This window comes from Saimiri boliviensis, chromosome 11 (genome assembly GCF_048565385.1).
Source record: "Saimiri boliviensis isolate mSaiBol1 chromosome 11, mSaiBol1.pri, whole genome shotgun sequence".
Taxonomy (NCBI): Eukaryota; Metazoa; Chordata; class Mammalia; order Primates; family Cebidae; genus Saimiri; species Saimiri boliviensis.
In genome coordinates this window covers 62,369,834-62,394,495 of record NC_133459.1, presented here as the reverse complement: position 1 = coordinate 62,394,495, position 24,662 = coordinate 62,369,834, and the positions used below count along the sequence as shown (strand labels likewise).

The 24,662-nt window shown below is 40.5% G+C and overlaps 1 protein-coding gene across 1 annotated transcript in view; it reads right to left on the bottom strand.

Moving 5' to 3' along the window:
- ROR1 (receptor tyrosine kinase like orphan receptor 1) overlaps positions 1 to 24,662 on the bottom strand; it is a 415,703-nt gene that overhangs the window by 136,069 nt on the left and 254,972 nt on the right. The window contains exons 3-4 of the mRNA XM_039474389.2: positions 8,453 to 8,740; positions 7,717 to 7,747 (exon numbers count right to left, since the gene is read on the bottom strand). Of these exons, the coding sequence (XP_039330323.1) occupies positions 7,717 to 7,747; positions 8,453 to 8,740 (319 nt within the window). The remainder of the gene's footprint in view (positions 1 to 7,716; positions 7,748 to 8,452; positions 8,741 to 24,662) is intronic.

Below are 24,662 nucleotides of genomic sequence, written 5' to 3'. Positions count from 1 at the left end.
CCTTGTTTAGAATGTGCAGGATAGAACTTCCTGACAGATAAAAGAAAGTCATTAACACCTCAAGGTAGGGAAAGAGAATCTAGGAACAAATTGCATGAAATTCAGAGCAATGAAAAAAATCTTTAATATAATAGAAGAAATACTGAGTTTCAATTAGTCATAAAATGTAGATAGAAAAAAATCGTAAAAGACCTTAAGCTCAAGTGCCTCACTTTACAAATAAAGAAACTTGGGGCCCAAAGAAAGTAAGCAATTTGCCCAGGGTCACTGGCTAGTGAATTATACAGAAAGAACTAACGTCCGGCCAGGCACCTCTTCTCTAAACCCCTGCTTCTCTAAGTGTGTGAACCAGCAGCATTAGCACCTGCTGGGAGAGTGTAAGAAATGCAGTCTCAGGCCCCCTCCCAGACCTGCTCTTTCAGAATCTGCATTTTAACAACAACCCCAGGTGATCTATATGCACGTTACAATTTGAGAAACACTACTCTAAACTACACTTTGATTTATCTGGGTTTTTTTGGTTCACCTACAGCCAGGGTTGGAGTAGACATTTTCTCCTTTCCTTGAGCACTACTTGTTCTGGAACCTACTGTAGAAGCTGATACTAAAACTTACAAATGCAGGAAGGGAAAGTGTAAATGATGTAGAATGAGGACTTTTGACTGGTTTTGTTGCCAACACCCACTTCTTGACTTAAAAACAGCTAATCAAAAGACCGGAAACACAGAAAAAAACTTAGTAAAAATGTGTTGAACAAATAAAAAACCTTGTCATATGTAAAGAAAAGCTTTTAGGATGCAAACTTTCAACATTCCATTTAACACACATTTGTTGAGCATCTACTATGTACTAGCTGCAGTGCTAAGTGGAAGATACATTCATTACTATATGTGAGAAACAGACTGAGAAACTCACAGCCTGGGGAACAAGCTCTCAGAAAGTGTACTCCTAGAAGGCAAGGATGTATGTTCACCCTTCTCCCTTTACATGTGCCATGCACACAAAGATACCCCTTGCCAATATTCACAAGTACTGTTTTAACTGGAAGCTTTCCACACCTTATTCATACATGGGGATTGTTGAGTGATGGGGGTGAACTGGGACATAAGAGCTCGGCTTCTCAACCTCCTGTACTTTTTGCTTACTCCCCTACTGGATTGGGAAATCCTTCTTATCTAATCTTTCCACACATTCCATCCATTTGCTCCTTCTCTGCATAGTGCTGAGTCTAGGGTGGTTTGATGAAGAGATGGAGGTTAGCTGCTTCGCTGGAGCAACAGCCCTTTGTGTCCTGGCCCAGCTGCCAAGTGATTTCCTGGTCTCCACTCTACAAGATGCCTCACCCCTCAACTGCCTGAGTAGCTGTGTTGAAAGTTATCCTTAAGTTTATCTTGGGTTGGATATTACATTATCACTTCTTCGGTTGGGCTAGCACCCAGCTACACTTCTTCACTATGGTTAACACTTGGAAATGGATAAAAGAGGAAAATAATTCATCAAAAGCTGGTCACTTTGCTCTCTGCAGAAAGGGACTTTAGCCAAAGGCCAAGGAGAGAAAAGAAAATAAAGGCTTCAAGGTCTCTGGTTGGGGTTCACAGCTGGGAATATTATCCAACAGAAGAACTCTGGCTGGAAAAAAGGCATAGCCTCTTTGCTCAGATAACATTGATGATGATAATATCAGTAATATTATCAAACTCCTAATATATGTCAGGTACAGTGCTAGCTACTATATATGCATCATCTTATGTCATTTAATCTCAACAACACCATGAGATAGATACTTTATTTTTTATCATGTCCTTTTTGTGGACTGATTCAGCAGACTACAGAAGATAAAAGGAAGAAAACTTAAATTCATTCAATGCTAATTATATACCAAGTCCCATGTTTGGATTTCTTATATGTTATAAGATAGGTGAGAGAGAGTGATACATAGGAAAAAAAGCTAATGCTTGTTATGAATGGAATTGTATGGCTTAATTTGCCCTATTCCCATTTTCCTCTCTCAAGGTCTGCAGTAACCATGAAAACTAGCAGTCCAGCAGTCACTAGAGGAGGAAGGATGAATTTGGAGCTCCTCAGTTAATGATTGGACAGAGATTTTCCTAAATCTCTTGCCAAAGAGTAGGAGACTTACTGGTTTAGGGAAATTTCTGTCTAATCATTAACTGGTTACTAGACTGAGTAGAGACTGACTCACACACACACACACACACACTCTCTCTCTCTCTCTCTCTCTCTCTCTGAGAAGGAGTCTCACTGTCACCCAGACTAGAGTAGTGCAGTGGTGAGATATCAGCTAACTGCAACGTCCACCTCCCAGGTTCAAGTGATTCTCCTGCCTCAGCCTCCTGAGTAGCTGGGATTACAGGCCCATTCCACCATGCCTGGCTAATTTTTATATTTTTAGTAGAGATGGGATTTCACCATGTTGGTCAGGCTGGTCTTGAACTCCTGACCTCATGATCCACTTACCTTGGCCTCTCAAAATGCTAGGATTACAGGTGTGAGCCACTGCACCTGGCTAAGATTTCTCTCTTTAAAGGGAGTACATGACAGAGAACACAGGCTATACAAAATTAGTTCAGGAAATTCACTAAACAAATAGCAAAAACAACACACAGCAACATCAGAGGAGAGGCAATCTTATTTTAACAGTTGTCATAGTACACTATTTAAACATCCAGTTTTCAACAAAACTTAGTTCTCTGCCTACTAAATTGGCAAAACTTTAGACAGCCAGTCTGACCAAGGGGAAAAAAAGAAGACACAAATTATTAAAATTAGGAATGAAAAAGGGACTATCATTACTGATATTACAGAAATTAAGAGAATGATAAAGGAATAAAATAACTTAGATAATGTAGATGAAATGGAAAAATTTCTAGAAAGACATAAACGACCAAAACTGACTCGAGAAGAAATAGAAAACTTGAATAGCCCTATAACAAGTAAGAAAGCTGAATCAGTAATTTAAAAACTTTCCACAATGAAAAATTCAGGCCCAAATTACTTTTCTGGTGATTATACCAAACATTTAAATAATTAACAAAAATCCTTTAAAAACCTTCTTAAAAAATGGAAGATAAAAGAATACTTCCCAATGTATTCTGAGACCAATATTAGAACTACAAGTTCTAGAAGTTTGCCAGAATTTTTCTGTATTCATTGGCTTATAGATGCATCTCCCCAACCTCTGTCTTTGTGTTCACATGATATTCTTCCTCTATGTGTAGCCCTAAATTTCCCCTTTTTATAAGGACACCAGTCACATTGTATTGGGAGCCACCGTGATGACCTCATTTTAACTTGATTATGTCTGTAAAGACATATTTCCAAATAGGGTCACATTCTGAGGTACTTGGAAATTAGGACTCAAGATACATATTTGGGGATAACACAGTTCAACTCATAACACTTGATATTGCCAAGTTTTTCTCAGCCTTACATAACTCTTGAAATGTTATTCTAATCTGTAAGCACTTTCAGAAACACTGGTTGTATATTTCAATATAATATTTCAATATAATAAAAATAGATGTTTGGTAATATTGGGAATGATAGTTTGCTGTGCAAGAATCTTCTGCATTCAAACTGAGAGGAAGAATTTGACAAATTGGTTAACCTATCTTTTATCCTGCTGAAGTGGTTCTGCCACTGCTGTTTTTCCTGGGCTCTAAGAAGTGTTCGTCTCCTCCACTGGCAGTGTCACAATACACAAAACTTTGACAGTATACGGTTGTGGTCACCTTCCTTTCCAAGGACAGAGGACAAGACATGTAGAGAAATGTTCCCTGGGCCAGAACAGTGCTGGTCACAGCAGTGGATGTCTAAGGTTTTAGTTACATTGTGCGAGAACTCATTGTCAGATCCCAAGAGGCGAAGGGTTCCATGCACACTCTTTATCCCATGAATACACTGATCTCATACTTCTAGCCTCCAGAACTATGAGATACTAAACTTCTATCATTTTGCCATGCAGTTTGTGATACTTTCCAGTAGCCCAAGAAAATTAACATGTTAAACAATTCATATTCTTAAATTGTACAAACCTAGGATAATGTATGAAGCATGATACTGATTTATATGACTAAATTATAATATTTTGTAACATATTCTGCAATAATCATTATTTGTCACATATGATCCCATGTCTGTTTTTTAACATGGCATGTACAATTCTTAGTTCATTTACAAATTTCAGTATCACTTTAGGAATTTTATTGATAACTATAGTTCCACTGGCTCCGGGGAGTGAAGTTTCTCCAAATTAAAATTAGTTTTACAATGTAAGAATTACAGCAGGGCATGGTGGCTAGCACCTGTATTCCCAGCTATGTAGTTCCAGCTACTTGGGAAGCTGAGGCGGGAGAATTGATTGAATGCACAGGCAGAGGTTGTGGTGAGCCAAGGTCATGCCACTGCCCTGCAGCTTGGATGACAGAATGAGACTCTGTCAAAAAGAAAGGGGGAGAGAGACAGAGAGAAAGAGAGAGAGGAAGAAGAAGGAAAAAAAAAAGCAAGAATTACAAGGACTTAAGAAATTTGTCCAGACCTGCTTCAATGGCTATAATCCCAGCACTTTGGGAGGCCAAGATAGGTGGGTAGCTTGAGGTCAGGAGTTCAAGACCAGCCTGGCCAACATGAAGAAACCCCATTTCTACAAAACATACAAAAACTTGTCAGGCATGGTGGTCCGTGCCTGTGGTCCCAGCTACTCAGAAGGCTGAGGTGAGAGGATGGCTTAAGCCCAGGAGGCAGAGGTTGCAGTGACCCGAGATCACACGCCACTGCACTCCAGCCTGGGTGATAGAGCCAGGCCTTGTCTCAAAAAAAAAAAAAAAAAAAAAAGGAAAAGAAAAAGAAATTGGTCTAATTTAGCAATGCTATCAATAGAATATATACTGTAAAACTCTTGTATAAAATAACTTAGGAAGTCATTTTGCTGAAAGGAAGGGAAACAAATTTTTATGGAACTAATATATAACAACCTATGAATTATATATAATATCTTTGGCGCATGAACAGAACATAGAGACATGCATAATAATGATTAAAAGTCATTTTTGATAGTTCCTGGCACTTAGTCATTTAAAAAAACCCATAACTTTATATGTATTTTTTAATTTTATCATTATAAAAGTATATTTGACACTGTGGGAAGATAGAACATATTTTATTTAGCAATTTTGCTAGCTTGATTTATAACTTTAAAGTATTTAGACATATGGTATGTGAACCTCTGCTTGCACTTATGGCCCAGGCCCTGTCATTGTCAGGGGTGGGCCAGCACCCATGAAAACTAAAGCTATGAACAGAAACCAAACTGAAATGTCAAGCCTGCTCCTACTATAAACTAAAACATCATTCTGAAGGCTTCATGTAGAAACCTGATGCAATCCCTCAGAGGAAGTGACAGGTACCTTTTAGGGCCATAGTCCCAAGGGTCCCTACAGGCCCTTCCCAGGCAGGAGTTGTGTGGTCCTGTTGCCTCAGTGGACCTCAGCTCTCACCAGATTTCATATGCCTAACATATTTCATGGTTCTTATGTTCTGAATATTAGGGTTACATCATGGATGCTCCTTTTATTTATTCTGCAGTAACCTTGCGCCACTGTCAAATAAACAGAGCAATTTATAACTGTACTTCACTCCTCTTTTGGAAATAGTAGTGTGCAATTTGACAAAAAATCTTCAGAGGAACCTCAATGTTGTTATATTCCCATGGGTATCATTTTGTTATCTTCTGCCTGTCCCCTTTGTGAGAGGGTTGGCTGCCTATTAAGGGCCACTCTGCGGCTAGGGATGAGAACCAGCATTCTATTTGAGAGTTAGTCTCAGGAAGTGAAGAACTCCTAGAGACAGGGGAAGTGGTGGCAATTAAGAGATAAAAGCAGGATGTATTACCAGAAAAGGAAAAAAAGGTACCAAAATGCCAACTAGGAATGCCAAAAAGAGAACTGAGGCATAACTGCAAAAGGCCCCATGGGATTTCCAATTTTAATTGTATTTATTGTAACTCCCTACAAGCAAACATGGTAACTATACCATTCACACCATTACTGACTAATGTAATAGATAATCTGACAGCTAATATAAAACACAGATGCCTGATATCAAAGGATACTCTTAGCTGTGGTTGAGCATCTTTAAGGAACTTCAATACCCTCTCCATAGATATCAGCTCGCAACAGTGGCATAAAATCCTTGCATAAAATTAAAAACCGTGAGAGACTTAGATTGGGTTCATCAGAAAGACGGCGCTGAAGAATGAAAACTTCAAGAAGGACACAGAAGGGTATAATCATAATTTTGATAATAAAAAAAGAACTCTAATGCAAATACAACAGGCTGAAAGTCAACAGCACAGTACTTAATAGTAAAGGCAGATTAGTGAACCACATTAATCAGCCTGGGATATAGATTATCAGCCACATTTGAAACACAGATTAACAGGAACAAATAAGGTACCAGGGCGGGAGGCATTTTTACAAGTAACAAAAGTTTTAATCTTTGTTTAAATAAGACTTCAAAAGGATTCCACATATAACCAATGGTGAAACCATTAAAAAAAAAAAAAAAAAAAAAAAAAGATTAGCATCAAGAAATGCAAGGCCGAGTGACCAAATTTCTGACCTGTTTTAAGATGAATCGGCATTTTCTACCTGGGCAAGTAGAATGCAATTAGCACTTGAGTGATTTTAAAGACTCTTTTACAGTTGCCTTTAACTGGCTGGTGAAATAGCAGAACTGTGTGGCTGAAGGCCAATGTTTATTTTTACCCATTACCTATTTCATTAATGGGATTGTGGGCCACTGGGCCTCCAGGCACACACAAATGTATTAAAATACCCTACACTGTAATTTAGTGGCACAGAGGGGATTGGAGCAAATTAAGTGGCTGTTATATTTGCCATGGGTGTAGTCTAGATCAGACATTTTGATGCTCTTGTGGCAGAGCCCGGTAAATTTTATTTCAGAAGTCTACAGAGAATGGAGGGTTTTTTTCTTGCAGAGGAAGAGTTTTAATAAGTGGGTCCTTCCACTCAAATAAAAATATACATAAAGAAAAATGCCCCAAGTAGATACTCTTAAAGTGAAAGAGTATCTACCTTTTGCCGGGACAGAGGAACCAACAATAGCATCAGTGAAAGAAATTGGATCTTTAGACTCCATTAACAAGGGACTCAAAATGAATCAAACTTCCATGCAATTCTCAATCCAACCTTGGGACTTTCCTCCTCAGTATAAGTTAGAACTTCTGACTGTGAGTTCTTTAAAGGGAGTGAAAAACAAAGTGATTACCAAACTGTTGCCCCGATCAATGATTAAAGCATCAAAACTGCTTGCAGAAATATAGACAGACCCTGAAAGTAAAGGTTCCTGGGCCAGCACTATATCATTTTTTGTTTGATTTTTACCAAATCAATCCATTTTTACCACTGAATGTTAAATTCCTTCTAAAATAGTAAATGAAAGATTTTTGCTTTGATCATTCAGAACCGATATTACTACACTTGAGAATTCTGCCAATGGTGGTCTCCTGTGAGTATTCACAGCAGAGAACAAGCAAAATGGAATGAGGGCAGGGCAAAATGGAATGACATCTGGAAACACAGTGTTTTGGCCCAAGAAGAGGACAACATTGCCTTTGCCCTAGAAAACTGTGGAGAAACACTTAGAAATGACAAGAAAGGAGACAAAAGTACTTACGAGTATCCTGGACTTGCAGTGGGAGGGGGACCTGAAGAAATGAAAGAAAAACAAAAGAAACAGTCAGCCTGGGTTACTGGAGGGTGAGGATGAATACAGTCAAATCATTACAAATTAAAATTCTCAACCACCCAGAGGTAATATTTATTTTTCTGGAATTTATTGTTTTGCTCTATTCCCCCAACCACCTCCATGAAAAAAAAAAAAATACCAGTGAGAATGTGTCTATGTCTCACAATTCGGGGTCTGAAAATGCTAAGACAAGTGCTAAAAAATGAGTTAATAGAGTGAGCATCCTCAAACCATGCAGGGAGTTTCCAATGGGCTGAGTGGTTGCGTGAGGGTGTTATTTGCAACAGTGAGTGAGGCTTCTTTTTAGTCCTTGATGGCAGGAAAAGGGCTAGGCATGCTGCAAACATTTCCAACTTCTTGGATAAGGGGCATCCTTGCTGAGAAGTGCTCAATGGCATGATGGTTTCACATAGGGCTGTGAGATCCGAAAGATCCAGACCTCATTCCTGCTCTGCTGCTTACTAGCTGGGTAACATGGTAATTAACTGCTGGGCCTTGGTTTACTTATTTGTAAAATGGGTACAACTGTGCCAGGTTTAGGGTTGTGGGCACAGAGTATATTCTCTGTAAGTGTGCATTCCTTCCTTCCTGTCCCTGTGGACTCCAGCCATCCTACCACACTGGGCTGACCGTCAAAGTCCATCCCCAGTAGGGGTCTGCTTACCAAACTTGACAAATAAGACTCCAGTGGTAGAAACCACCTTCTTGCCGTTTGTTGCCACGCACTGGAAGTAGCCTGTGTCTGTGGTGTCGAGGTTTCTGATCCGCAGCCGAGAGCCATAGATGGTAGTCCGAAAGGAGATCCTCCGGGGCTCCTGCACCACAGGAGCATCATTTTTGAACCAGCGGATGGTGGGAGGGGGATTCCCAGAGACTTTGCAGTGCAGTTCTGCTGTCTGGCCCAAGGACGTGGTGATGTTATTCATTGGTTCATCCAGGGTCAGGTAAGAATCTGTGAACACAGAGAGGAGGCAGGTGAGAGGGGCCGACAGCTGCAGAGTGCTTCCAAGCAGCCAAATCCCCTCTAGTGTACCCTCTGGATCACAGAGAGGCTGAGCAGGAGAAGCAGGTTAGACAGACGAGAAATGAAACAATCACATTGACCAAGACCACAGGACTGCTAAATAATCACCCATAGAGCCTGCTGCTTGGAAGAAAAATTGTTACTAATTAGAGTGTAAAACCTGAAGTCTCCAAATGACTGCATGGATGAGCTTTTGTGCTTCAGATCATGAAAATCATATACACTCCTTGTTCCAAATTCCAACATAGCAAAAGAGAGAGAAAATAAAGTTCATCTCAAATCTCCTCACCCAAAAATAACATCATTCTTAACATCCTGGCAAACATCCTTCCAGTCTGTCTACTTTTGATAAGGAAGAAAGCATCAAAAAATAGAAAAAAGCCGCAGCCGAGGGCCACAGATGGTGGTCTGAAAGGAGATCCTTGGGGGCTCCTGGACCACGGTACCATCATTTTTGAACCAGTGGATGGTGGGAGGTGGATTCCCAGAGACTTTGCAGTGCAGTTCTGCTGTCTGTCCCAGGGATGTGGTCATTCATTGGTTGATCCAGGGTCAGGTAAGAATCTGTCAGGGTCAGGAGTAACACATTCATATCTACATGGCACAAGATCAGAAAGGATGCCTGAAACTTTCCTGTTACTGACAACATAAGGTTATGAAGGCCAGGTCAGAGACAGATAGAGTAATGAAGCAATGGATATTTCCATGTTACTCATATCAACATTAACTTTAATGTTGCAATATGTAATTCCTTCAATCACATATATATATAAATTCAATATTCAATACTGTACATTATTCAGATCTTAGTTATACAGTTCCATGAGTATATGCCTACACCCATGTAACCAATGCCCCTACCTTGATAGAACACCAACACCCCAGAAAGTAACCCTACAATCTTTTGTAGTTGGTCCGTGCTCCCAACCACTCCCTCCCACCCCTCCTCTGAGCCACTAAGGTTCTAATTTCTATTATCATAGGATAATTTTCTATTATCATAGGTTAATTTTGCCTGTTTCAGAACTTCATATAAATGGAATCATGCTGCATATACATTTCGCATTTGGTTCCTCTTAAGATTTATTGCATTATACATTTTAATAACAAAATAAGTTTCATTTAAGCTTATTCAATAAAGTATTTAAACATCAGTATTAATATTAGTTGTAGTATCCAGTTGCAGAGAAAATAATTTATTTTTAATTACATTTGATTTATTTAAAAAATTTGCTGTTATTCATGTGTAGGGAGCTTTCTTTGGTTTCATTTTTCCTAGACACCCCTTCTTGGGTAGACCCCCTGCCATACCATCTCATTGTCCTATGTCCTCCTAGGTCCAAATCTGGGGTGACTTGTTCAGCAGGTGTCTTCACTGAGAGCTATGAGCCCCATAAGGGCAGAAATGGGAATGTTCTGGTCATCACTGCATCCTCGGTGTATACTACTGTCTAGCAGCATTATCCACCAGAACTTTTGGCAATCATGGAAATGTTCTATAATATGCACTGATTGGTGGCCACTAGTCACACAGGGCTTACTGAATGCACGAAATATGGCTGCAGCAATTGAAAACTCAATCTTTAAATTTAAATAGTCACATGTGGCTAGTGGCTACTGTATTGGACAGCACAGGCAGAGTGCAGCAAATCTGTTTGAATTTAATGGAATTTATTGAAAAGCAACTTTTTTTGGAGCTATTTCACTGGGTAATTTAATTGCCCAAATGTCTGTAAAATGAGTTCGTAACGCCAAAAATAATTGATTCATTATTTGCTTTAATTCCCCCCCACCCCCAATTCAGGAGGAACGTTGTTAACGCCTGGGCAGCCTCACAGGAGTGTGTCTCACATATGAATGGCATTTATCATGTGTGCAGTAGGAGAGATTAAGCATGAGCACTGCATTACCATAATGACACTTTCCATCTCACTTAAGCCAATGAATACTTATCCTTCACAACAGATTCAAGAGCCCATAAATGATCTTGCTAATGCTTTGCTTCCTAACATTTATATTTTGATCTCTATCTTTGGACATGTTTCTCCAGTCTATATACATCTATACTCAATCCACGAATGTGTTTGCTCATGGATGTAAGCACGTATGTTCCTAAGATGTTTGAGGTATACCCAGAAAGGAGGAAGACTAATTAGCAGATGGCTCTATGGAGCCATTATTATGCCTTTATAGCCCCATCTCATTCCTTGAGAATAGATAACCATGTACCCTCTGTGGAGAGAAACTTAGAGATAGCAATGTAATCACATAACAATGCCACTATAAGCATAGTAATTAACACTCCATGGGACAGGTTCTGGAATTTGATTGGCTGGGTTTGAATTCAGGTCAGTCCCTTGCCTATCTGACCAACTGAAAAACAGGAACAATAAACAGAGCTCCATCTGAGGGAGCTGTTAGAGGAGGATTAAAATGAAATTGAGTGACATCTGGGAAGCACTTAAACCAGTGTTTGGTAAAAAGGAAGCATGTAAAAATGTGAATTAATATTGTTACTATTATTTTCACTATTATTTTTAAATCTGTATACTGCTTTTCAGGCTACAAAATGTTTTGACAGCATCTGTCTCCTGTTATCCTTTAACAATCTAGAGAAGTAAGAAAGGCACATTAATTACCATAATTTCCAGTGCAGATGAGGAAATCATGTCTCAGAGATTAGCAGACTTGCCCCCTGGTACACTGGAAACCGCCCAAAGCTTCCATCACTAATGGCCTTTAATCCTCACGCTCAACCAAACACCTAAAGAAAGTCTATTTGAGGCAGCTGGCCAGTTCTGGACTGTTTTGAAGTCCTACTATATGCTAGGGCTTTACTTTAGTATTCACCTGCATGATAACCTTGCAAAGGAGAAGTCATTATCACTGTTTTACAATGAGGAAACTTAGGATCAGAAAGGTTAAGTGACTTCTCAGAGGCCTTGTGGCAGAACTGAGGTCCAATTTATATCTCTGGCTGCCAACCCCAACTCTTTTCTCCCCACCAGACTGCTCTAGTACCATGAGACCCATTGAAGGCTGGGTACAGAGTTGGAATATCTCCCTAAACCAAGGTGGGCACAGACACACATACACCCACAGGGTTGTGCTCTTCCCCTAACTTCAGCCAAGACTGTCTGGTTAATGGGCCTAAGCTGCAGCCCCGGGTGCCAGCTGATGTTCTTTCTGGTTTCCCTCCAGAGGCAGGCACCTCACCTGACCTGCTCCATAAAATAAACACCTTAAAACAAACACGAGGGTTGCAGGGCACTGTGACATCAGTGTAGTAGATGGTCCAAGTAGTGTGTTTCCAGAGAGAACAAAGGAAATGCAAATAAATCTTGGTGTTTACCGAACAAAGGAGACTTGCCACAAACAAGGAATTTGGTTTTAATTTTCCACGAACAAGGAAGAAGTTTCAAATTTGTTTACCATCTGTAGTTGCTCACTTAGTAAGCAGAACTAACAGACTCTCTGGTCCTCAGTTTGGCAAAGACCAGAAGCATTAGAACAATCTTTTGCCTAAAGAACACAAAAGCATTTCATGACTGAAATAAAATCAAATAAAAATGCATGTTTCTGTCACTGACTGCTTATTTTCCCAGTTGTGAACGAGCCTCTGACCATGATCCATTCTCTTCCCAGAACCATCTGGGTCCTTCTGCAGTAGCCTCATGTGTTGGGGGACCCATTTTCCTCTCTACACCCAAAGCTCGGGGTGACACTGTTGGTTCTGAACTAGTCATTCCCTTCAGAGAACACCTGGGCATCCCAGCAAAGGTGTCCGGTGCAGAGGAAATTCACACTGGACTCAATTCACATTGGAATCATAATCTATTATCATAACAGATTATTATCGTAATCTATTGATAATACACACCTATTATCAATAGGTTATGAATCCTGGGCTTTCGATTCATAATCTATTACCTGGGCCTTTGAGGTCCGGTCTGCTTCTTCTGAGACAGTTTGTGTTTCTGTATGGACATCTGCAGAACCACTGGATAACAGGTAGCAGGTGTCCAGTGAGCTTGAATGCCACACAAAGCAATCTGGCTTCTACATGTAAACCTGGCTGTTTGTGCCTTTTTCAGTGGTTTGATTCAGCAGTTCTGATGATATGTGCTATGGGAGATTTCTCATTCTTTTTTCCCTTCTTCCCTAGACTGCAAATGTTGAGATGGCAGATGGTAAACAGGAGGTAGGTACAGTCTGGCTTAAGGGAAAAATTCCATTCCCACTGAATCCACCTCTAGCTCTGTGTCACTGAACAAACGATGTCTCCCAGTGCTAATACTGGTAATGACGATGATGATGACATTGACAATGATAATGATATAATGATGGTGATAATACATAATATCTAAATGGTATTTATTGTCATGACAGGTATTCGTATGAACATTTTTCACATTAGAAACAGAGAAGGTAAGAAAGTTGTCCAAGATCCCACAGTAAGTAAAAGTGAGATTTAAAACAAATTATTTTTGCTCCAAAGTCCATGATGTAGTTTTGGTCTCAGGACTCCTAGATAATCTTTAAAATACTGATGCCCCCAAGGAGAAAGTTTTACAATATTTGTTTATTAACTTATTTAAAAATAAAGACAGTCCCATTGCTTAATATAAGTATTTTAGTAAAAATATTTAGTGAAAAATATTTTCCATACGCATACATCAAAAATAGTGAGAAAAGTGGCATTTTAAAAAATGATTACACATCTATTATTTGCCTTAAAACCAGACAGCTGAAGCCTCCTGTTACAGCATTCAATCTGTTGAGGTATGTTGTTTTGGTTAAAGAAAATCTGGCTTCCCACAGCTGGAAAAGGGAACTGTTTTTAATAGTCTTTCAGATAATTTAGGATATTCTTCTTTGATACTACATCAAAATTTGATAGGTGGCAGTTTCTTAAAGGTTGGTTGCAATGTGAAATCTGAAACCATATCAACAAAGTTTTCATAATCTCTTATAATAGATTGATTTATCTTGTACTTTGAATGGTTATTCTACCTATGATTTTGTAACACGATGCATTACCCATTTAGAAAACACTGGTTTACTGAGTTAAGTTCATTTTCAAAATGTGGACACCCTTACTTATCTAACATAGAAAATTCAAATGCATTTATATCACCACCAGTGTCATCAGTTATGATTGAGAAGAAGCTTTCAAACTTGTGAGGGTGGCTAAAAGTTTTGTCAAATTCTAATTATTGCTTGAAAGTTCAAATTTTATAATTGGCAACTACTACTACTGTTTCCTTGAAGTGGCCGGTTCATTTTGCTCATTTTAAAGAATATTCAAGAATAACTAACCATAATTTTTCTGTTGATCATTCTTTAAAGCAAAAGTGGCTAGTTCAGCTCAAAACTCAAATGCTTTTCTTGGAAACAGTCATAGTATTTGGCAGGATTACTTTACGTATACTGCCCATCTGCCATAGAAAATATTAGAAATATATGTATTCAAGGGTCCAGATTTAATACAATTAGTAAATTTTACTGCTCCATGGAAGACATTCTTAAGTGCAATTGGCTTTTTTTTTTTTTTTTTTTTTTTTAACTACAAGTGTATGGCAGTGGAGGGTACAGTGACCACTAGTTTGGTACAGTTTGGTGCCACTGCCTGAATTTGTTTCAGCAGTTTCACTCACCATTGCTTTTGCACAATTAGGATGGGTAAACTGCAGTTCAGAGGACTTAAAGGCCTATCCCAGAGTTAACAGCTAATGAAAGGCAAAGCTAGGATTTGGACTCCAGGCCCAGTGCTCTTTCCATCACACTCCATAACTGCCCCTTCCCAGCCCTCGTGGTCCTAGACTGGTGTAAGGCTTTCAGAACAAAATGGGTTAGCTCAGGCCCTGAGCAGTATGAGTCAGAGAGCAGAGTGGCATGCATGGCATGTTTTCTATTTCCAAACCGGCCATTTGGGGCTTTGGGGCAACCCCAAGCGATTGTGTCAGATTTGGGCAAAACTTTGGGACTCTGAATTAAAAAGGATTTGTTATTTTTACAATGTAGGGAAATGACATGCCAGTATCCTTTTAGTTTCACCATTTTTTCCCATTAACAATGGGAAGTGATGACCGTAGCTAACAGTTTCCTGAGCATTTACAAAATGCCAGGCCTATTCAGAGCATCTTACACACTTTAACTTAAACTTGACAACAATCCTATGAGGTAGACTCTAAAATTAACCTCATTTTAGAGATAAGGAAACAGAGACACAGAGAAGTTAAGGAATTTCCCAAAGTCATACACAGCCAGAAAGTGGCAGAGCCAGGATCCAAACTCAGGCCTTTGAACAGCAGAGACCATATTATAATCTGACGCAGCTGGATTCCCAATCAATCCAACCTGTAGTCTTTCATTGTCCTTTGTACTACTCATAACCTAGACTAAAAAATATTCTGGCCTTTTTATGAGTCCATCGAGCACATGACAATACCCACTGGTACTGAAAACAACTAAATCACCACTGGTTGCTTATGATGTAACTTGAAGTCATCACTGAGAATGAGCTTTTTAAATACAGCACAGGCATGGTCTGTACTGAGGCTTAATGAACCAAAAAAAGGGAACGGCAAGAAAAAAGTTAGTTTTTGAGCTCTCTGGGAATTGAGACTCTATTTACTCCTTTTTTCATTTTTTTGTATTCACGGTAACAATTCATGTGTTACCGTGAACTTCGTAGGTATTTAATAAATGCTGGTTGATGAAGTAAATGGAAGGCTCAAGTGAATTTTAGGCAAACTAGCTCTGGAGACACCCCATTTATTACTTACCCACTTGACAAGATGTCACATCCACAAATCCACAAATCCTTCCCAACATTTATTACTTAATTTTCAAAGTGCCCCCCCATCTCTCCTCAGGGAGGGAGGTGGGGCCAAGAGTTATATTCCCATTTTGACAGGTGAGAGAAACCGAGATATAAAAAGTTGAGCAGTCCTTTGCCATGGCAACCCACCAGTCAGCCAAGGAGCCAGTCACAATTAGGCTTAGGGCCTGGGTCTCGGCATCAAAGGAGGCATATGCCAAAATCCTAGCCTCCCACATGACTGATGCTTTTCAGAAGAGGGAGGAGGTTCCCAACATGAAATAAAATGCTTAGCTAAACATAAAGGAAGGCTGCCAAACACAGTTAGGTCATCGCATTTGACTTGGAGAGAACATTCTGTTCACGCTATCAACCTGCATTCACTTTCAGCACACTTCACCATAAATACTTCTGACTCACTATCTCGGGAAATATTTTTTATCTTAATAAACTCAATGCAAAGCGTAATCTAAATCAGCTTGCACATTCTTGAGTCGAAGCCACAAGCTGCGTTTAATAAAATCAGCCGAAATAGCACGGGACTTCTGAATAACCACAGTTCATTATCTGACACAGGGCTGCTGGGAAGTCCTGAATGCACAGAGCTGAAGGTAGGAGCAGGAGGTGGGTAGGCTGAGGGTATGAAGGGACCCGAGACCATCGGATGACCCCACCTGCTGGATCACAGTTCTCATCGGACATCTCATTGGAGGTGCTGCTTATGATAATAGACAATGTCACACCAACCAAGAAGAGCATAAGCTCTGGAGCTGGACTGCTTGGTTTTATATCAGAGCACCACCTCTAACTTGCTGTTAAGTCACAGCAACCTCTCTGAGTCTCAGTTTCCTCAACTCTGAAATGGGCTAATAATGATACCTACCCATTAGGGATGTTGTGGGGTTTAAAGGAGATAATCCATCTTTGGAATATCAAAAGCATTCCAGAAAAATATACTGATACCTGGGTCTCACTCTTAGAGATTCTAATTTAATCGTTCGAGGATGGAGTCCAGACATGAGCATTTTTTAAAAACCCTTCTCCAAACGATTCTCCTGTGCAGTGACTAAGAGAATACTTGGCTACAGTAACTATCACTACCATTTCCTGACCAGTGATTCTTGCCCGGCTTCCTGTTAAACCCTGTAATTAATTTGTTCCTCAAAAATCCTCAGGAGTATTCACTACAATCCCTTCTTCAGAAGAAGAAACCAATGCTGAAACATTAAGTGTGTTGTCTAAAGTCACATTACTGATAAAGAGTGAAATCACATCTCCAACCCACCCTTCGTCTTACACTCTCCAGTATCCAAACCTCTGCCCCAGGTTAAGTACAGAGGTGGTACGATGAATATAAACACTTTCTGGCTGAATGAACCTGCTGGAAACCAGGGGATGTGATGATTAAAAGCGAAAAGAAAAGAAGTGCTGTGCTGGGCTGAGTCCTGTCTGAACACATTTTCTTGAGAACACAAGGACTAATGCATCAAGCTGAGCTTGGCTACTGACTACTGAGCAGTTAAGAGTGGGTTTAAAGAGTATCCACTGGACCAAAGACAACAAATGGCCAATCATGTGCCTCCTTTTTGGGGAGGTAACACACATACATTAGGAATGGCTCTGCAAATATGCACTTAGAGCAAAACCCCCTATAAATCAGGGTTAATGGGGAAAGACAGCCACCTTTATAGGTCTTTCCTTAGGAAGCCCACTTAGCACGAGGAGCAACTCAAAGGAGTTTAAGAAAACTTTGACTTCACTACCTAGAGGCTTATTTTAATGAGTAGATCTTTTTTACGAATAGGCCAATTGTATGTAAATACACTCTTAAGAGCTCAGGGAAACTACTTTTTCCTCTTAAGAAAATATCTATACCAAATGCGAGTGGCTGGTCTCCAGCATTTAGATTGCTTTGAGTCTCAGGTATAGGGAAAAGGGAACATGTGTCGGGTGCTGATTCGATCAGGCATTTTACATGCATTATTGCATTTTGTCCTCACCAGAACTCTGTGATACACAGAGGATTTTCCAGCCCCATTTTAAGGAAGATACCAAGGTTTATAGAGGTCTTAGCATAGCTAGACTCTACACAGCTAGGACTAGAATTCAGTTCCATTGACACTCTACTCCTGTTCCTACTCCCAATCCGCATTTTGTGACCTACTGTCATTAAGAACTTTTCTCACTATTAACTCACCTGAGACCATCCAGATAAAACGTCCTTCCCATACCAACCAGTCTTTATTTTTACCCCAGGAGCAGGTTATTTAATGGGATCCTTGGTAACCACCAATTAAGCTACTCTAAGAGACCTTTTCCTGATTATAAGCTTTTGTGGATTTATTTTCGGAATGTTTGTGGCCCCCTAAAATTTGTATGTTCAATGCTGAGAGTGATGAGGTAGGGTCTTGCGAAATGATGTCATATGGGTGGTACCTTCATGAATGGGATTAGTCCCCTTATAAAACAGACCCCAGGGACATCCCCTGCCTCTCCTACCATGTGAGGACACAAGAAGAAGACAGCTGTCTGTGAACCAGGAAGTGAGCCCTCACCAGAGAGAACCTGATCATGCTGGTGTTCTGATCGTGAATTTCTAGCCTAAGAACTGTAAGAAATAAATTTCTGTTATTTTATAAGCCATCCAGTCTGTGGTAGTTTGCTATAGCAGCTGAACAGTCATAGAAAGTGAATTTTTGTGGGTTTAAACATGTAATTTATTTTACCTCAAATTTTCAAGTATTTTTATTATGGGAAGGTACCATTTTGTTATTTTATATTTATCATATGTGCATGTTTCACTTGAATTTTTAAATTGGAATACTTAGAAGTTATGGGCAGAAACATACTGAACCATCAGGCCAATGACTTGATTTCTATTTAATATGAACAAAGTCTTTTAACTGAAATTTTGGATACAAAGTTCCTGGCTTGAGAATTGGTCCTTGAGTTTTGGAGAAATATTCCCAATCTTTTTTCTAACTTTCTCAGCCTCATCCATCCCAATTTTAAAATGATAATTTTTTAAAAACTAAACCCCCATCTTTAGCTGAATGCTAGGATAATTAGTAAATCCATTGGCCTAACAATTCTTTAGGGTTTGGGTACATCTACATTCCAAGAAGTCACTTGCAGCTTTTCCCATCTCTGTAAAACCAGACCAAATAATACCAACAAAACCACCAGCTATTATTTTGCTTCACTATAACTTAGTAAGGGTATAACTTAAAAACAAAAACAAATAAAAGTTTCTGACTCCTAGGCTTAAGCTTTGTGGGTCACACTGCAACCTATAGACTGCATTCTCCTTTGTGGTTGAATTATAAACTGAAAAATGCTGACAGACCTTAACTATAGCAGGACAGGATGAGTGGGTCCACATCATTAACGAACTTTTAAATGACTGGAGACAGAATCTAGAAAGCCAAGCCTGAAATACATTTCTGGTTTGGGCTTTGGGCCAACATAAACAGAACACATCATGTCACCTCTGTGATTTCAGTACTATGAGCAGGAGACGCCTCAGCATCAGCACGATGCATGATTCTCACCATGGAAGGTTTTAGCTGCTTCTGTATCATGCAAATGCAGTAGTTGTGCTTTCAGCCCTGGTAGAGAGCCTGCTGCTAGGAAGAACTAGGCCACATTCAGGGTCTTCAAAGACAAAATCTATGTGTATTTTCACTACCCTGGCCTGACTCTGTAAGGCAGTGGCTTGCCCAGTCATAATAAATTCTCAAGCATTTGATGGCTCTAAGTGGAGCCTGGGTGGCTTTCAAAATAAAAGTTTGTCATTCTGGCCCATCAGTTTCTATTCCTCCGGGGATCACATAGTTATACAATCTCGGAAACTCCTGTTTAATCAAGATGTGTGTCAGTCAGCATTCCAACTCAGTTCCACCAAGGCTGACATTCCAGTTTCATGTTCTCCCAGAAGGTAAACTTTAGGGAACACAAAAGGGCATACAAGCCATTCTTTCCTCCTTTCTCCATTCATTATGCAAGATCCATATTTCAAAATTTGAAAGAATCTGCTGACTTGACCACATCTCAAGAGCTCTTGTTAGCAAGGCAGTGCAATGGTGAAGTCTCTGTCACTTGAAGTTTCTCTCTCATGAATGGGGCGGTTTTGGCTTCAAATTTTGAACCAAATTCCTCAATAATTAGAGATTATCTGCTCTACTGCTTTTTAAGAAAACAAAAAAGCACTGAGAAATCTGGAGATGAAAATTGAAGGAGGTACTATTTTCTTTGTAGCAAGAAAGTAGACAAAAATCAATTCAACACACAAGGTTGTGAACTTTGCGGATGTGACCATGCCTTTTTCATTTGCTGTGGCTCCTTAAACCTATCACAGGCTTGCTAAAGATAGATGTGTAAAATGCTAGATGAAGAGATGAACAAGTCTTTTTTAATTTTATTATAAATAGATACATATGTAAGATTCTGTGCTCAAAGACTGCTCACCCTGGCTACAGAGTCATGCAGGTAAAGAGACAATCATGATAAAGTATGATCTGCCATGTTCATGGTGGTAAAGAACCCTAGAAGGGGAAACTTAATCCATTTTTCAAGCCAGAGGTGTCAGAGAAGGGTTTCCAAAGGGGGTAACACCTTGCAATCGGTGGAATTTTTTTTAAAAAGAGGTGGTATGGCCTCTGTCCTTCAGGAGCCCCGTAAGCTCTGGAAGAAGGAGATATTCCAGGGATCTAATCTGAAAGTACAAGTCAGAGTGAGATCAAAAACCAAGTGTGCGGTCAAGATGTTGAGTGCTGAAGGCGTTCACAAGAGCGGGTGGAGAGAGGGAGGCTAAGATCAAAACAGGCTGGCCAAGGTTACTGAGGTGGTGGCAGAGAGGCCAGATGGTTCCTTGACTTTTATCAGGCAGAGTGGGCCAGACCCAGTGTGGAGTGGAGAGGGAGAGAAATCCCAGACTTCCTGTCCTCTTGCTGGAATGTGCAGGCATTTAGGGGAGGAGAGGAGTAGACAGGAGAGGAGCAACGGAAGATAAATAAGCAAATACTTATTAAACACTTGTGCGGACATGAATGGGGGATCTGTCCCATCTCTCCTTGGCCTCATAAAATAATGACAGAAAAGAAATCTATGAAAATAATCAGAAGAAGGGACAAGGTAAGAAGAAGGATGTTTTATGTATAGGATACGGTGAACTTGTCCAGCTCTAGAAATCAGGGAAGGTGTGAAAGAGTTGGGGAGGTGCTTGCATTGAACCTTGATGGAGAGCAGGGCTGCAGAGGGAAAAGGAAGGGCAAAAGCTATGCAGTTGTTGGAGAGAGTGTGGCACACAAACCAGATGCCATCCTTGGTAACATGTGCCATGCATTTCTGCTGAGGACTCCACAGAGCACTTTTCACAGCTTCCCTCCTACTTCACTGTGTTTCTGACATTAGGTCAGAAATTATGAGCATTTTAGGTTTGCTTGCATGTGGTAGGGTATTTAACACCCTAATCCCCTGTTCAAGAAATGTCAACTGCACACCCTCACATGGTGACAACTAAAGACAGAACCACTCATATATGACTACATTGAGGAGCCCCAAGGCATCTTTTCATCATGGTCTTCATAACCATAGAGCCTAACCAGTTCCCAGCACACAGGAACTGCATGATAAAATGAGGCCCTGATCCACCTTGCCTGCCCATATTAACTCCTAGGCTACTAAAATCCATAGTTAGCAAATTTCTGTGAGTAACTGTGGTTAGGGCTAGCAAACTAGGTGCCATGGATATGGCTGTCAGTGAAGCAAGAAACTCTCAGTTGTCTGAAAATCACAGCTTCCATCTGAAATGAAAGCTCCCTGAAAAGTTGTTCATTTTCTTTCACATTTCTCATGCAGGAAGAAGCAATCAAATCTGCAAATTTTTGACGCTCCTTCCACCAGAAGGTGGAGTCTGTGTGCCCTTTCCTTGCAACTGGCAGGACCTCTGTGATCGTGTCCTTCTTGCATGTGGCAGGACCTCTGAGAACAGAATGTTGCAGAAGTGACACTGTGTGAGAGACTTGAGAGTCAGGTTTACAAAAGCTTGAAGCGGTACCTCTGGGAGCCTTCAGATACCAGTTACCCTGAGGCCACCACATGGAGAGTACTTGGAGAGAACAAAGAGATGCTCTTGGACATCTCTTGTGCAAACAACACTTCTGTGGAACAGCCCAGCTGTTCTAGACTCCAGCTGTTTGTGCCCTCTCAGCTCGGACATCAGAAATGTGAATGACAAAGTCTTTAAGATGACCCTAGACCCAGCCACCATGTGACTGCAACTACATGAGAGACCCTGTGCAAGAATCATCTAGCTGATCCCAGTCAACTCTCAGAACCAGGAGAGAGAATAATAATACATGATTGTTGCTGCAAGCTACTAAGTTTGTTGTGGTTTGTTACCTAGCAGGAGCTAACTGATATACAGCTCTCGCTTGAGATTCTAAGGAATGAAATAAATTCTTTAGAGGAGCAGACATTTATTGGAGAAGTACCTTGTGACAGATTTTGTGCTAAGAAGTAAAAGTAATGACTTACACACAGTCCCTGGTTTCAAGGATCTCCCAGGGGAGATTCAATATGAACATGGATTATCGCAGATATTAGGCAAGAGTGACACAAGAGGCACAGAGAATATATGATGAGAGTATATTCTGGGAGATTCTTGGATGAACTCACTGTGATCATGGGCTAGCAAAGTTAGCAAAGTGCCCTCTGGATGGGGAACCCCATGGAATGAAGTAAAAATAAGCATAAAGAACTTTGGTCCTTCCATGCTGTGAGTTTGTTGAGGACAAAAAGCATGTATCCCAGAACCTGTCATATAGCAGAATCCTGCTCAGTTTATATTTACTGGATGGATAGAAGGATGGATGGATGGTTGGATGGATGGATGGATGCATGGATGGATGGATGGATGGATGGATGGATGGATGGAAGGTTGGATGGATGGATGGTTGGATGGATGGATGGATGGATGGTTGGATGGATGGATGGATGGATGGATGGATGGTTGGATGGATGGATGGATGGATGGCACTAGGGAGCCAACCTACAAAGAACATTGGCTGGCCCGATGACCAGAAGGCCAGGGATCAAGTCCTAGCTCTGTGACCCTGGATAAATCACTGACTTTACCTGTTTATAGTCCTCAGTTCTCATATCTGTCTAATGTGAGGACAAGGCTAGGAGATCCCTGAGGTTTGTTTCCAACTCGAACCTTCTAGGGTACCAAAGGGCAAGTATAAACATCAATCTATGTGTTTACTTGGCCATCTCTATAATCAAATACACACCAGAGAAGTGTCAACCTGTCTTTGTTAAGACCCTTTGATTACATGCAATAGGAACTAACTCAAGCCTGTTGAAGAGGATGAGGAAAAGCAGATGAGGTAGATGGAAAATTTAACACAGGATGCAAGAGTTTCTTATGAAACTCTGGCAAGATATTTGGCCAGGTTTTAAGAGGAACAAGAATCAAGAACTGGAAAGCTGCCAGGAACCAGATCAGGAATCTCCCTCCACCCCCAGACTCTATAATTCTCTTTATGAATCTGCTTACATCTCTCTTTGAAAACCAGCTTTCTTGGCTTTTCTATGCGCACAGTAGAAGATCAGTACTCTGGCCCCAGGTTGATCTCCTGGGGCTAACAGCAACTGACAAACACTAACTGGCTACCTCTGAGTTCCACTTGCAAATTCCTGGGAAAGAGAGTCTGGCATAAACTGAGCCAGGTGACCTTTTGCTGGTCCAATCAACTCTCACCAGAAGGACAGGGTTATAAATTCAAACATGGCTACTGAAGGCCCTTCATGTTGGGGTCATGAGAGCAGCTATCAGACAACAGAGGGTTATGATGAGGTAGGCAGCCTCCCTGAAAGGTGTCTCATATAAAGCCCAAGAAAATGAAATAACCAATTTTTGTATGGATTATTGGTAACGATGAAAATTCTCTAACTTAAGCTTCCTGTTCATGTACACTGGTACCCTTTCCAAAGCCACTTTAGAAACTCTGACAAACTTGAGGAAAATCAATTAATTTTCAAATTCATCTAGGTTGCACACAAGCATCATTGTTTTCTAGCACCTTTAGGATGATCCCACAAGCATTAGGACAATACAGATTCAAGAGGAGACCTTGAACTCCGGACTGCTAGCATGTGCCACAGACTCCTTTCTCATCAGTTTACCGAAAGACTTGATTTCAAAACATATGCAAATGTCTCCACTGAACTCCCACACCAATTCCTGAAAGCTATGGAGGATTTTGGTGTCACTTTAGAACGCACTCTATTTGTGGAATAGCCCAGCAGGAGAATCAGGTCAAGCTATTAGGAAGATTCTACGGAAAGGTAAGTACCTATCTGAAGATTAATGACGCTGAATCAAGGAAAAGCAGTTACTTTTGACATTTTGACAATTACTTTAGGGTCTGGTTCTTATTAGTCCCATTCCTTGCTTTTTAAAGGCTTGTTTATTTACATATTTTTAATGGAAAATGTCAGGAAATTTGGAGCAGAAACTTACAATAAAACACGTCCCCTGACCCTCTGATCTATCAATCTTTCAAATAAAAAAGAATATTTAGAAAAGCCTGAAAGAAGGCATTTCTTGGTAGTTACCTGATGTTAGCCACTGCAATGGTCATTATCTAGCACTTGTTTTGAGGGAAATGGAGTAGAATGGAGAGAATAGGAAGGAAAGAGAATGCAGACAATGAGTAAGTGAGGGAGAGAGAGAGAGAGAGAGAGTATGAGAGAGAGAGGTGGGAGATTCGATAACTCATTTTTGCTATAAATGCTTTAAAATCAGGCCGGGCACGGTGGCTCAAGCCTGTAATCCCAGCACTTTGGGAGGCCGAGGCGGGTGGATCACAAGGTCAAGAGATCGAGACCATCCTGGTCAATATGGTGAAACCCCGTCTCTACTAAAAATACAAAAAATCAGCTGGGCATGGTGGCGCGTGCCTGTAATCCCAGCTACTCAGGAGGCTGAGGCAGGAGAATTGCCTGAACCCAGGAGGCGGA